At 47.4% G+C, this 15,283-nt stretch overlaps 1 protein-coding gene across 5 annotated transcripts in view; it reads left to right on the top strand.

Moving 5' to 3' along the window:
* The window catches only part of RGS3 (regulator of G protein signaling 3), an 89,914-nt gene that overhangs the window by 12,663 nt on the left and 61,968 nt on the right, over positions 1 to 15,283 (top strand). For 3 of the 5 annotated variants that reach the window (XM_048512198.1, XM_048512197.1, XM_048512199.1), the window contains exons 3-10: positions 1,340 to 1,489; positions 6,251 to 6,301; positions 8,652 to 8,710; positions 9,554 to 9,648; positions 10,619 to 10,687; positions 11,872 to 11,932; positions 14,496 to 14,586; positions 15,026 to 15,093. In XM_048512198.1, the coding sequence (XP_048368155.1) occupies positions 1,342 to 1,489; positions 6,251 to 6,301; positions 8,652 to 8,710; positions 9,554 to 9,648; positions 10,619 to 10,687; positions 11,872 to 11,932; positions 14,496 to 14,586; positions 15,026 to 15,093 (642 nt within the window). In that variant the 5' untranslated portion in view covers positions 1,340 to 1,341. Of the gene's footprint in view, positions 1 to 1,339; positions 1,490 to 2,428; positions 2,501 to 6,250; positions 6,302 to 8,651; positions 8,711 to 9,553; positions 9,649 to 10,618; positions 10,688 to 11,871; positions 11,933 to 14,495; positions 14,587 to 15,025; positions 15,094 to 15,283 lie in introns of those variants that run through there. The other 2 variants (XM_048512200.1, XM_048512201.1) reach the window with 2 other exon arrangements.

Below are 15,283 nucleotides of genomic sequence, written 5' to 3'. Positions count from 1 at the left end.
CTGATTCTGCCACAGATGTGGCACATGATGATTAATATCATTGTGCTGTCCATTTTCCTGAGCCCTTCCAGGGTAGTACTTCCTGAGTTTGGTTAGTGCTGGAGTATTAATTGCCTTATTTATAAATATATAAGCAGAGAGAAGATGGTGGCAAACAGGCACTCTTGTAAAGTAACAGAGTGAATGCTTCACATAATATCTAGAGATAAACTCATAGTTTCTTCCAAGGGACCACAACCCCGCATCTACTATCAGTTTTGCATGCTCTGTGCTTCCCTGAGCACTGATATTATCTGGCAGAGTCCATCCTGGGGTGAATTTCCTTTGTATGTGACAGCACTATTATTCAGTTAGTTGTTTCGATATTTATGTTTTATTTTTCCCCCACAATGGAGACCCAAAGCAGGTTACAACGTCACCCCCTTCTCCATTTTATCTTCACAGCAAAAACCCTGTGAGAGTGAGTGATTGGCCCAAGGTCACCCAGTAAGTTTCCCTGGCAGTGTGGGAATTTAAACCCAGATCTGCTAGATCCTTGTTATATATTTATAGATGTACAAGTAGAGCATAGTTACTATGAAGAGGCATTACTGTATGAGGTCCTGGAAAGGTGGAGGTGAGGAGACATCTAGCTGTACGCTATAGTGCTTTGCCTGCAACCAACTTGCTCCTGCCTACTTCTCTCTTAAACCCTCTGTTTTTACAATATATATATAAATATGTAGACCAGCCTCCTTGCCTCAGCAATAGAGGTGACATCTTCAAGCTCTGATGGAACCTGGAGCAAGATGCTTCTCAGGACACAACGTGAGAAGACCTTACTGGATCAGGCCGATGGTCCATGTAGTCCAGCATCCTGTTTCACGCAATGGCTAACTAGTTGCTTTGGAGGGTCACAAACAGGGCAATAGAGAACAAGGCCTTTCCCTGATGCTGCCTGATAACACTGGCATTCAGATACTTATTGGGTCTGGACAATGGAGGTTCTCTCTAGTCATCATGAGTAGCAGTATCCCCTAAAATTTAGCTGCTCTTGAGGAAAAACCCACAGACCCAACACTCAATTTTTTTTGTCAAATTCCTTGACTCTCTTCAGGCATCTCTATAGGCCAAGGTTTGTTGCTACTTTCCCACAGGGACCTGGAGCTCTCCTGGAATTTAATGATCTCCCTCACAGGGGTGTTGTCACTAGCACATACAATGGGAAGCCAGAACAGTGCAGGAAGGGCTGGCCTTAGGATACTCTAATGTCCTTTTCTCTCCTTTTTTTGGAAATTTGCAAAGAATTTTTATATGGGAGAAACCGTTATTGGCATGATGTTCTCTGTTTTCCTTTCAGGGATGGAGATCAGTACATGCACTGAGGGCCAGGCACCTGGACAACCTCCAAAGAGAAGTATCTTCAGAGTCCAGACCTCACCGAGGAAGCAATCGGAGTTGCTCCTGAGGCGGCGGAGAAAGATCAGCCATGCATGTGTTAAAGGCAAAGGTAGGTGCTTGTAGACTGGTGAAATGGGGTAGAATATGAACGCCTGAAGCTGCCTTGCAGCAAAACAAACCTCTGGCCCGTTTCTTCTGGCTAATAGCAGTTGTCCTGGATCTCGAGCCTGGGTCCTTTCCACATATGTTATTTGCCCCAGATTCAGTGCTGCTGGGAAGCAGTTTTTTTTTCCTGCTTATCCTCAGTAGCATGGTGCATTTATGCACCTCCCTGGGTTTCCCTGACTTTTCTCCATTCTAAGCTCGCTTCGCTCCAAAGTTTTGGGAACGATTGCGGTAAAGTCTGGATGTCTGCCATGTGTGAGAAAGTAAGTATGACTGAGTCTTCAGTAAATCACAACGGGACTTGCATCCTAGTAAACGAGTGGTTGAAAATGTGTTTTCGGATCAGGAGGCAGATATTGCAAAATTGTTGTATGATGCAAACAGCCTGTGCTTTTTTGCCTATGTAAATAGTAAGTAAATCCCATAGCTCTCAACAGATAGAAGCTCGCATTCAAAAAGGTTGCATCTGAGATCAAAGGGAGAAATCTGGCATTTTGACAAGGCAAATTGAGTGCAGTGCATACAGAGGGCAAGATTTCCTCGGGGATGAATAGAAAGTTAATATGCACCAACTCTGGAAGAAAAATACATGTTGCTTTCGACTTGACTGATTTCATGGCTGTGACTGTGCTTGTTGTGGGCACGGCAAAGCCTTTGCTGGCTGCGGTAGTCAGGTGCAGGTCTGCTTTCAAATCCACCAATGAGAATCCGGTTCCTTTTGTCCTACTCAAACAGTGGCGGTTGGAAGGCAAAGCCGGCCCCAGCTGCCTGGGAGAGAACTTGGCCTCTTAGAAGCTGCCAAACTTCGAGACAGATTTCAGATCCTGGAAACACAGGCCTAGTATTTCCTGCCTTGGGAATTTGGAAGCCATGGAGCGCAGGACGGTCCGCAGGATCTCTCTGTGCTCTAGGCCAGTGGACCGTTTAGAGTTTTCCTCTCATTTGAAAACATTTGGTGAGTCCAATCAGGGAGGATGGGGTGGGGGCCAGCAGGAAGAGCTGGTTGCCAGGCGTCCGTGGTTCTTTCTAGGACTGGCGCCTCTGTGTTTGAGGCACAGGATAGGGGGTTTGCAGCAGGTGATTGCATGCAAGTCCACAGCAAGAGCTGGCCACAGTCCCACCTCCTTTCAGTTCCTTGAAAAGACTGGGGCTCTCGCTGGATGAATCCCACATTGCTGGCAAGCTAGATGGGCTTCTTGCGGAGTGCCTTGACACGCACAGCAGGACAATATTGTTTTTCAGCACCACTACATACAGCAATGCACGCATGTGTAGGCATCACACATGAGATATGACTGAGTGACATTTCCAGGCATTTTTATAGGACTTGAAATGGTTCTATGCGGCTGAATTCCTAACCATGCTCGGAACTGCTGCGGAAACTGACAAGGATTGCAGTGAACGTGTTGATGATCTGTGCAATTTCTAAATGACTGGCTAATTTCTAATCTGACAGGTGCCCCAAGCTGCATCGCTTTGCTGTCAGATACGGAGTAGGCGGGAAGATGTTAGTGATCAGCAAATACTCTTCACATATTTCAGCTGCAGATGCATCTCTCTGGCATCTTACAAGAGCTCTGTCTGTTAATTCATTACATGCTTGTGTTTCTCTTCCTCTAACCAGCTCAGGGCAGCAGACTTGGTTCTGCCCTCTATTTTATCTGTGAGGCAGTTGAGACCGAAATAGAGTGACTGGCCCAGTGTCAGTTTAGTGAGCTTTATAGCTTAGGCGGGATTTAAAGTAAAGTCTCCCCAATTCAAGCCCAGCAGTCTAACCCCTGGTTCACAAAACCACACAAGCTGGTAAATCTTTGCTTAAGATATAAGCTGTGTATTCTGAGCTGGTTTTGAGCCACAACTTGCCAAGGTCAGTTTCTGTACTCAGTGATAGCACACGGCACTCTGAAATGTGAAAGGGAGTATTGTTTTTGCATTGATGTATAGCTTGGCTTTGTTTCGTGACTGAATGAAACTTGGCATTTCAGTGATTGACGCCATCCAGAGTGATTTTTTAAAAGAAGCATGCAAGTTTCTAGTCCTGATGGCTATGAATATAGGTTGAAAATATCTGAGCAATGCCTGTTTAGGTATGTGTGTGTGTGTGTGAAGGAGGGGGTCAGGGGTCAGCCCAGATAATGCAGATTCTTTCTCTCTGTGACTGCTAATGATGCTGGTTTGTGGGATATGGATGGTTCCAGTATGTGGCATTCTGGGGTAATTGATGGTCTCGAACCCCAAGACAGGTCCCCCAAGACTGATCCCGCAAAGTCTGAGCAAGTTGGTCAAAACTATGACAGTGTCTCTGTAAGTTGGAATTTGGGGTGTTAAGTTCCCTGAGAGGGTAAATTTGATCTGACAAGTAGTGGATGAATATAACCTTCTGATGTAATACCTTCTGATATAATAAGTCTTCTGTTTATATTTGACTTATGGTAGATAACTTGTGCCAGAGAAGATCTCATGATAGTTCCTTACAATGTGAGTGTGATTTTGGCCTTGGTCTTAACTAGGCTCAGCAGAACACTTGTTGAAAGAAACAGGTGACAAAATTGTATCTAAACATATAGGTTAATGTTGGATTTAAATGGTGTCTTGACTAAGTCATCTGGACAAAAGACTCTGGAATGCCGGCCAACAAGTTTGCACTCCCCACACATACTGTACTCAGGGCCCAACAATGGTCCCTTGCTTAAGCCATTCCACACTCTGAACTTTTCCATGTTCGAGAGGAATTGGTGGGCCATAACCCTCAAGACTCCGCTTGGTGTTTCCTTGCTGTGGCCTAAGAGGTTTGTACAGGAGAAGATCCTTCTGCTAACCATATCTTCCCAGATAAACTGGCAAGCTAGGCTGGGCTGCAAATCACACTTGGTCGAGTCTCTGCCATTTTGTTCTCACAGCAGGGCTGTTGTTCACTGACCGGCTGGTTCTCATGGCTCCTGAAATCCAAAGGCTGCAATTGCTCCAAGGTCTCTTGCTGGTCATCGTTGAGTGAGAAGCAGCCAAGAGGGACCTTGAGATTGCAGGGAAAAGAAATGGACCATTGGCTTGGAGATGTTTCCATGTCTCTGTCTCTTTTCTGGGGTTACAGACCAGCCTTGAAAGATATGAATAAAATAAGAAAAGAGAAAAGAACATCTGAGCAAATGCAGAGTGCAGTTCTTGTGTTATAGCTGATTTTTTTACATCTTGGTTTTAGGAACTATAGGGCTTCCAAGTCTGGGGGAATTATTTCTCAGAAATCTGAAGCCTCAGTATGTTTGCGAGGTATGTGTTTTTGTAAACACCCCGAGCTTTTACCATATTCCGTTTATGTTATTTTCATCCCAAAGAGCTTAGGCTAACAAGGGGCTGCCGCGTCAAACGTAAAGATAAAAAGCAATGTAAAGACCTCAAAGAACATTTTCTGTTATGGCATCCCACCTGCAGGAGTTTGCCTGGCACCTGCTCCTCTGTAGTGGATTAAAATTATCCTTCTACATATTGCAACGCATAAGTACTTTGCAACATTCTCTGCAACTAGAAGATGTAGAGAAAATGACTAACTTAGATTCCTTTTAAAAAATTAGACAATTGCATGGAGGTCCAGTGGAAGCCACTGATTGTGGTTCCCTAGCTAGAGCTTCCATATTCAGAAGCAGGATACCTTTGAGTATTGCATAATGGAGACAGATAACAGACACTCTAATGCTTTCACACTCTACTGGGTGAGTTTTCAGAGGCATCTGGCTGGCTATAAAATGCTGGGTTAAATGGACTCTTGGTCTGATCCAGCAGGGAAGTTATTGCATACCACCCCCGCTCTTCAACACGCAGTGTTCTTCTGCTACATTTGCGGTGATTTGAGATTGTGTCCCTAGGAGCGGCATTGTTCCAGCTGTCCACACGGGGGCACCCAGCTTGCATTTCATGCTTGCTGGGCTTCGGTAGGTTCGTTGCATGTTGCTGTGCATACAAGGATCAGCTCCAGGTTTACTATTTTATTTTATTTTAATTTTTCTTTACAGCTCCGCTTTTTGGACTGCCACACCTTGTTGGTTGTCCGGCATTATTAAAGCTGAGAACAAACTAGAACAAGCCTGTCCGATTCTGGAATTGAAATCAGACAGCTGGCTCATAAGTCCATCTTGCAAACTGTATGTTAATCAGTATGCGCAGAGGAGGAAATCCACAAGAAAGGTGTACTTCAAGAAAATGTTTAGGAGCGCTGGAAAACAGACAGAAGCGGACTGGTTGCTGCTGCTGTCTTTCAGGCTACCCTGGTTGTATGCCTGCAGTTGCTGTTTCTGTCACTTGCCATTTGCAAAGCACTTCAGAATCTTGATTGTGTTTTTTTCCTAACAACAATCCATTACACCTTTGGTCCACAGCTTATTTTTGACCAGAGCTGTATTTTCAGTGGAGCAAGAGCAGGGAGTCTAGTGACACTGATCCCTGCCTACTGACTCAGCGCCAGACAGCAAAAGGACCTTTAATCCCCTCTTCTCCCATTTTAACAGCAAGACAGGCTCTTACCAGACCTTGGCACGTTGGCTGCTCATTACTATCCTCCCCATCTTGTCTAGCAAATGGGAACAGGCCACTGAGACTGTCCATGGTGACTAAAAGGGGACCACGGTGTCAGAGGCAGCAAATCTCTGAAATGCCATGCTGGAAGGCAGCATCTTATCTGTCTGCCGCTCATAATGTTTCTTGTCTGCTCTAGGACAGCTCAAGCTCTCCATCAACACACAAGGCAGGGACCTTATGCTGTATGGTGAGTACTGCTGTCTGGGTGTAAAGGGAAGAGGGGGTCTGCACAGCTTCATGTGACAACGGAGGGGGGCATGATGGCTCTTATGCTGAAGCTCATAGCAGATCTTGAATGGCTGACCTGAGAGATATTGGAAGATGACTCAGTAACCCAAGTCAGACCAAGGGAGGGAACTTCCAGGAGGTCAGCAATGCCTGCCAAGGAAACATCTGTACCCAAGAAGCCACAACGGGTTAATTGGTAGTCCCCAACTTCTGCGTCTAGGTTGCTGATTGGCAGGTCAGCTGGGACTATGAAAATAGGTAGCTCAGGAGTCACCTGTGGCTCTTTGACATGGCACCTGGGGCTTTTCTGATACCCACCCAGTCTTCCAAGACAGTGGGCATGTTCTTTTAGTAATGTTCTGAAGTGGGCAAGGTCCTTCATTGTGACTAGGGGCTCAAGATAAAATTAACAGTCTAATTTAAAAACACCTCTTCAAGGTTTCAGAGATAAAGGGGTTTTGTGCATGAATCTGGGTCAGCAATAAAATCCTATCGGCTGTTTCTTTGAGGAGTTTGGAGCAGTTTGAGGAGTTTGGAACAGAGAAGGGGGCGTTTAACTCTTTCCTCTGCTAGCTTTTTTCCTGCTTATCTCCTTCCCCTGAAATACTTTCGTTCCATGGGGTTCCAGACATATTCTTAGGAGGTAAACAAAATGGCACAGTGTACAGAAAGCCAAAACTGACATTCAGAGAGTTGCCATCAAAAATGGCAGCTGTATTTCCTCCCCACCCTGTTCAGTGCTGTAATGTTGTAATACAGCTCAATTGTATCCTGACATCACCACATCCTTCATTTGCTCACCCACTGCCAACTGGGACAAGGAAACAAAAAAAGTGCTACCAGGACACAGGTGAGGTGCACCCAGATGTTACAGTGGGGAAAGGGAAAGAAGAAGAAGAAGAGGAGGAGGAGGAGGAGGAGTTTGGATTTATATCCCCCCTTTCTCTCCTGTAAGGAGACTCAAAGGGGCTTACAATCTCCTTTCCCCCACCCCCCTTAATACCCCGTGAGGTGGGTGGGGCTGAGAGAGCTCAGAACTGTGACTATCCCGATGTCACCCAGCTGGTGTGTGTGGGAGTGCACAGGCTAATCTAGTTCCCTAGGTAAGTCTCCACAGCTCAAGTGGCAGAGTGGGAATCAAACCCAGTTCCCCAGATTAGAGTGCACCTGCTCTTAACCACAACGCCACTGCTGCTCACAACTGCTGTGAAAGAGGCTCACAACTGTGATTTTTAGGGGCAGCCCTTTGTGTCCTCCCCTACTGTTTAGCTTAGCTGTCTGCTGACCACACAACACTGTTCTTCCCATTATGGCATGGGATAGGGTGAGTACTGTGAACAGGGGGAACATCAGTCAAAGCAGAGTGCTACACATGAAAGAGTCCAGCTGTTTGCATCATAGGACTCAGAGCACGTTGGGGCGAGGGTCTGCCTTCAGCGCTCTCGATAGAAATATCCCAGCTTCTCTTTCACTGTTGCGGGAGGGGAGAGGGGGGAGCTGCTGGGGGCCAGAGCGAAGATCAGGATGCGGCCTTTGATATTTAACTTGATGATGCTTTTGGGCCATGGGCATGTAGCTCAGCATGACGAGCCAGAGGAAGTCAGGCACATGAAATGCAATTTGGCATCTGGACGCAGGACTGCTTCTGCCTTCAACTAAGCTCTCAGGCCTGGATATTTTTAGTAGGCTTTTATTCATGGCAAAACATTATATTTGTGCACATACATTCTTCTCTCTTTTCCGATTTCACTCTTACTGGGCAGGCACAGGCCAGCCTGCTGCCAAGCAAGGGCACCCTTTTGGGTTTAAGTAAGTCAGGGGGAATTCTCCGCATTGCCCGTTCTAGAATCGATCACTGTTTGTGCGGATAAGGGCTAGAAACTTATCCTGATTCTCAAGATGTTGAATTCTGCACCCACCCAACCAAATCCTACATTTCACCAGAGTAATTACAGAATACTCATGACTCCAGGGCTGAACCCAGGACTCAGCTAAAGCCTAGTGCTTGTCTATGCACAAGGAGATGAACATTTTATCAGATTATGCTGAGTCAGCAAGGAGCTGGAGCAAGTGGAGAACTGAAGGTGCCTGGGAGTGGAGCCGAGAGAGTAAGAGAGAGGCTGGAAGCTGTGAGTTAAGGGCTGTGTGTGTGTGTGTGTGTGTGTGTGTGTGTAGCACAGCTAGCAATTGCTAAGTCAGCTTTCAATTCATCCTGCCAGCAAAGGGGCCATGCAGTCTATACCAAGTAGCTTTTCGTGTGCCGGTTTTGAAATGCAATTCCCCCCTCCCCTTTCTTCCCTGCCATCTAGTTATGGAAGCCAAAGGCCTGATGGGGAAAGAATACCGGATTTGCGACTCCTTTGTTAAGGTGGGCTTGCTGTTCTCTAGTCAAGAGTTTGTGGTTTGTGGCTTACTTGGCACGCACAACCCCTTTTGTGGTGAATTTTCCCATAGGGCTTCTCTTCCCTTCTCAGCTCCAGCCCTCCTCCTAACCAGGCTGCTGACTGCGTTGTCTGTGGCCATTGATTTCTTCCTTTTTAAAAAAAAAATAAAAAGAGCCTTCCTCCATTTGCTTGCAGAGATTTGCAAGACCTGAAGGAGGAAGAAATAGGCATTGAGCATCTCTCTGAGCGGCTGTAGGATTCAAGGCATTTCTGCAGCATCCTTTTGATGCTTCTAATGCCTGGGATCACAGAGTATTCTTGAATCTTTCTTGGACTTTGGGATTGCAAAGGTTTTCTTCATCTCTGGTGCAGCGCACATTAACTATCCAAAAGATGTGCTGCGCTACTGCCTTTCTATTGTAGGAAGAACACCTGCTGAGGGCCCTTGTAAGTGGTACCTTTCTCCTTCTTTGGCTTATGGTCTATTTTTAGTTAATCTGTTTCAGTCACTTGCGCTGATTTTGGGATTCTATCTTTGTCCCCTTCCAGTTTGGGGAATCTAGCAGCTTCTAGAATGGGGCGTGGGGCTAATGTGGATATCCCCCCATAACACCCTGCAGATTCCTGTGCAGAATGGGAATGGATAAAGTTCCGTTTCAGTTGCGTTTCACTTGAAATCCTTAAAATTCCATTTCGCTTGAAATTTGCTTGATCCCCCCCCCCCCCCCTTGCTGGTTTTCTGCTCGAGGAGATGGATTGGTAGAAAGTCTGTGACTGGACCACGCATGGGGGATTAAGAAGCTGTTTCTCTGTCTTTTCAAATGAAGATGTCTATCGTACCAGACACGGATCGGAGGTGCAGGCAAAAGACCAAGACCGTTCCGGACAATAAAAACCCAGTCTTCCATGAGCACTTTCTCTTGTGAGTACGGGGCGATGGGGTGGGACCAGCTTCTGCTCACCCTCAGTTCCGTCATTCAGATTGGGCCCAGGCTGTGAAAGGAGTTAGCCAAGGATCCCAGCCAAAGAGATTTCCACATGCCTCTCTCTCTCTCTCTCTCTCTCTCTCTCTCTCTCTCTCTCTCTCTCTCTCTCTCTCTCTCTCTCTCGTGTGCCATTATGTCTAACAACATGCCTCATGCATGGTTAACGGCTGCATTGAAATGAGGTATGACAGATACTGTTCTGCTGTTTCTCACAGCCCAAATGCCTCAAATCTTTGCACAGAGCTGTCTGTCCGCACTCACCCAGCAGGAGGACTAGGTTCCTGTCCTTCCCAGCCTTGGTCTTTCTTAATTTTGGTAGCTTCTCTGTGAAGTAGGGTGGAAGGGAGCATCTTTTTTCAGACTTGGAGCGGCCGTTGATGCAGGGTGGAACCAAGCCAGGTAAAAGGATTTCTGGAAGCATGTAGCATGCCCTTGGAGGAGACGGAGGACAGATGGTTTGGGTAGTTTTGAAATCTTGAATCTGGGGAAGCGCTGGTATTGAGCTGATGTCTGTTCTTTCTACGGTCTTTGGCGTGAAGACCCTGCTGAGCCCAGACAAGGTATGGGTGGCTCCCTGTGTTGAAGGGAGTGGGGTTCATTGCTGCTTGAACTGTATTTCTCTATATCCATATCTTTTGGATTGTTACTATCCTTCTTAGCTTCAGAGTACCTGCCTCTGGGGCTGGTTTTTTAAGGGTGTGTGTGTGTGGCTGTATTGGACCGGGAAAAGTTAACAGATGATATATTCTGCTTGGTAATCTCTGGGTAAACGAGGGACTGGTACCGTTTCACATCCGTACCAGATGCCATCAGCGAGAGAGGGAACTTGTTTGTCTGTAGCTCTAGCTATGCTGCAAGGCTTATTGTAGGGGCTCATGGTTGCACCCTTTCCACTTCACACTCTAGCCCTTTGCAAGAGGAAGATGAGAGAAAGCGTCTGCTGATCACCACTTGGAACCAACCAAGGCATTCCAGGTAAGGCCAAGACTAGAATAGATCTGAGCTGGTACAGAAATGATGCTCTCCGCAGGGTTGGAGGTCTCAACTTGGCCACTTGAGCTGCTGCTGACCAGGATATGTGGGCCAGGATTTGTGGACCAGGTCTGAACATGTTGTAGCATGTAAATCCAAGAAGCCATCTGGACAAGACCAGTAGAATGAAGATCGTCCGTTTCTGGTACCACCCCACCTTTCCGCCTTCCTGAAAGGCCTCACCTTCACGGAACCAGTATTTCTGCCCCAAACACAACAGCACCAAGGAACTGTCCATGGTGCTGGACTAACAGCATTACTGAGACATATTTCCCTGATACCCTGGTTCGCCAGCACCTCATCCCTCAAAAGGGAACCACTTGTTCTCCTAGGACCTTCCCTGTCAGATGAGAGCTACAGGGGATGCCCTGCTCTGTTCACTCTCAGTGGTAAGGAGGTACTTGATACATAGTAAGGTGCTTGGAATGGGACCTTCTCACTGGTGACTCCTTGCATGTGGAATTCATTCCCCTCAGCTGGTGCCAGGCTTACCAAGTTTAAAGGGCTAGCCAAAGTCTTTTCTCTTCCCCCAGGTTTTCAGTGGATTTTATTTTCCTTCTGCCAGCGTAATGGCTTTTTGACGTCTAATATTGTTTAGTCAGCATTCCTTTCTTCTTATTCATTCTCTGGAGGCTTTAAATTGTTTTTATTTATGCTTTAAAATGATGTATTTACGATGTCATGGAGGTGTTGCAAATCACCTCCAGGGGATTATTCTGAGTGCGGAGGGGGGAGGGCGTTCCTACCAATTTTAAGCAGATAAAACCAGAACAGGTGTCATGGTTTCCTCACCAGCTGCGGCATGTCTGCTAGCTGTGGAATGACCAGATGGCTTCAATTTAAGGGGCTCCTTGCCCCAGTTTGGATTTCCAAGTGTCTTCATCTCAGATATGTCAGATATGGCAGACTTCCGCCTGTCATGGAACCTAGCCCAGTGAACAGATTGGTATAGCACAGTGCTTAAACAGTGAGCTTAGGACCCTCTCCCGTCCCTGTTCAGAAGCATCCTTAATCATGGTCTCAAATAGATGCCCTGACTCTCCAGCCAGTGTGAACTATACTGGGGATGGAAGGAACAGAACCCTCAGTGGAAGAGATGCTTAGCTTTATTACTAATTCCTCTTCAGGCAAAGTGAACTTATCGGGTGCATGAGCTTTGGCGTGAAGACCCTGCTGAGCCCAGACAAGGTATGGATGGCTCCCTGTGTTGAGGGGAGTGGGGACACAGCTGCCGTGCTTGTCCTGGAGAGAATGAAACTCTGTCTTTTAGTGGCTTCACGGCAGAGAGAAAAGATTGGGAGTGACAGTGAGACATTTGCCCGGAGCAAAGGACAGCAAAAGGAATGTGAGGAGGAGGGGGAGGGCACTTGCTTCTCAAGCTGAGCGTGGCTGGGAGTGGGGAGGGGGTGGTGTTTGAGCTTAGCTAACCAGCAGAGGCGGCTTGTGTCGAAATAACAGGCAATTGTCCACTGGAAACACAGAGCAAGGCGGGTGGCACAGAATTCAGCATCCTTGCTCCATCCAGTGTCGAAAACTAGCAGTCAGAGAGAAGGATTCAAGCGTTTCTTTCTCCCTGAGATACTAGATTTCCATGTGAATGGGGTAATTCTGATGGGGCAGCATTAAAACACACTCTCTGCTCCCCCATCTGCAGGTCTGAAGTGGTCCAACCACAAGAGCCGTGGTGCAGGTTTTTGCTGACTTTGTTGTTTTTTTTCACATGGGAATGGGCTTGTGTGGTTTTGCCGCTATTGATACAATGCAGCAGCAATTGGATTTCTCCTCAGCACACTTCTTTGCATTTCCTGTGCCCCAGTTCTCTTAGTGGCCATCCTTCCCCTGTCCACTATTGGGGGGCATTTTGTTTTGTTTTAAATCGGTGATTGGCATATCATAGTATTATAACTAGAACAGGGGTCTGCAACCTGTGGCTCTCCAGGTGTTCATGGACTACAATTCCCATCAGCCCCACCACGGCCATGGTGGCAGGGGCTGATGGGAATCATAGTCTGTGAACATCTGGAGAGCCGCAGGTTGCAGACCCCTGAACTAGAAGAAGAAGAAGAGTTTGGATTTATATCCCCCCTTTCTCTCCTGAGGAGACTCAAAGGGGCTTACAATCTCCTTGCCCTTCCCCCCTCACAACAAACACCCTGTGAGGTGGGTGGGGCTGAGAGAGCTCCAAAAAGCTGTGACTAGCCCAAGGTCACCCAGCTGGCGTGTGTGGGAGTGCACAGGCTAATCTGAATTCCCCAGATAAGCCTCCACAGCTCATGCGGCTGAGCGGGGAATCAAACCCGGCTCCTCCAGATTAGAATGTACCTGCTCTAAACCACTACACCATTGCTGCTCCAGTTTTTCTGAACTCCCAGCTTTCATTTTTTTGAAAAGAAATCTCTGGCCTGATTTATTGCAGAGGAATAATGGAAAAGGCCTGTTTCTGCAAAGAACGGGGATAGAGATTTAGAGCACTTTGGATTTATACCCCCCCCCCCTTTCTCTCCTGTAGGAGACTCAAAGGGGTTTACAATCTCCTTTCCCTTCCCCCCTCACAACAAGAAGCCTGTGAGGTGGGTGGGGCTGAGAATGCTCTGAAGGACTGTGACTAGCCCAAGATCTGCAACCACTGCAAAGCTTATCCAGGCTAGAGTGTCAGCAGGCTACTGTTGCCCTCTGCTGGTGACAACTTGACACCTGTAACTTTAAAAAAATAACTCCTAGCCATTATTAGCCAAAGGCTTGAAATCAGTTTTGTCACCTCCTAGTAAGGCTGTAAGGAAGGGCACCAACGTTCTCATTTTAAAGGTGGAGAACCAAGGCTTGGAGTTTCCCACCCCATGCTACTTCAGCCAAGAAAGAGACTCTAGGCGATGCCAATGAAGGGGTTGAGAGTTTGCAAATTGCAACAGACCTGACTCTCAGTACCTCTGTGTTCGTGGGTATATATATATATGTGGTCTAATGTGGTCTAATGATGACCGATCACCGGGGTTGGGAAGTAGGTTGAATGCCCAGTTGACGTAATGTCCTTCTCTTTTCTCCCACATAAGTTAACTGTTGCTCTTCATTCCTGGCGGAGAGGAGGAGAAATGCCCTGCCCCTTGGTGAGAGAGCAGTGCTGTGCAGTAAACCTTCCCACCTCCTCTGCCATATTGTGTGGGTTATTCCTCAGTGAAATCACAGACAGGAGCAACATGTGTATCCCGAGGCAGGCCACGCCCCCAACACGACCTGCTGTGGTCCTTGTGATGGACAAGTCCCTTATTTTACACCCACACTGAGCAGCCTTTTGCTTTTAGACCAGCCCCCCACCCCATGGAGCACGTGGGTGCCATGGCACTGCCAACACCTATCCTAGCACCTGCCAAGAGTTTTTAGGAAGTGAGGGGGCCAGGTGGAGTTTTTGGTTCTGATTGACTACCGTAGATTTTATTGGTGGTGTAGATTTTAAAAGAAATATTGCTTCAGTCGCAGTTGCCACCACTGCACCATGTTCTATAAGGGTGGGGGCAGTGGTGGGATTCAAATAATTTAACAACCGGTTGTTTACAAGCACCATTTTAACAACTGGTTCTGCCAAAGTGGTGCGAACCTGCAGAATCCCACCACTGTGGGGGGGGGGGACCCCTGTTATAGACAGTAACACAGAGATGAGATATTAATCTTTGGCTGCAAATTGGAAGAGTATTTATAATCCCTGAAAAGTTTCAGATCTCCTGCAGCTTTCTTCTTTACTTTTCTTTGTGGCCAGGAGGTCAGCGGCTGGTACTACCTACTGGGAGAAGACCTGGGCAGGACGAAACACCTGAAGGTGGCAGCCCGACGGTTGAAGCAGAGTGGAGGTGGGTCCCTCTGGCCAGTCACTGTGAGGAAATGTCCTCTTTCTCCCACCCCCTGGACTTCTACTGCAGAGGGCTGCCTGTACAGATGCCCAGTGCAGCGAGGAACCATTGGACTGTTCTGAGTTGGCTTTCCCTCTTGACTCAGGGTCAGTGGGCAGTAAATGGTTCCCAAGGGGATGAAAAAAGGCTTTGCCAACCTGACAGGGGAGGCAAAGTCTTGGAATATTTGCATCCTCTGCCCCTGGGGATTCAAGGCATGAAGCCACTGGTTTTTCCCCACCACCTATTTTGAAGCATGCAGACTCCTCCATAAATGGACCAGTTCTTGGGCATCCCTTGTGCTTCTTTGGTAATACGAAGTTTCAAGTTCTGCTGGCCTGGGAAGTGGGATGTTTTGGCACTGGGGGTGACTGATACACCCCTCCTTACTGCTTTGCAGAGCTGATGTTGACCCAGCCAGCCCCACTGCTGGGGAGCCAGCAGAACGAGAATGCGGAACAGCTCAAGGTAGGTGTGAGCATTTTAGCCAGACTGGCTCAACACAACTACAGTTTAGGTGTCAAACTTTCGCGGACTGGGACCTTTGTACCTCCGGGACCACATTACCCCATATGTCCCAGCTTGACCTCTGCGTTCGGCAGAGGCCAACCTACTGGAGATCCCTGGCCCCTCAATGATGCGGCTGGCCTCCACTCGG

The sequence above is a fragment of the Sphaerodactylus townsendi genome, linkage group LG12 (assembly GCF_021028975.2).
Source record: "Sphaerodactylus townsendi isolate TG3544 linkage group LG12, MPM_Stown_v2.3, whole genome shotgun sequence".
Taxonomy (NCBI): Eukaryota; Metazoa; Chordata; class Lepidosauria; order Squamata; family Sphaerodactylidae; genus Sphaerodactylus; species Sphaerodactylus townsendi.
This window is presented reverse-complemented; position numbering and strand designations above follow the sequence as displayed.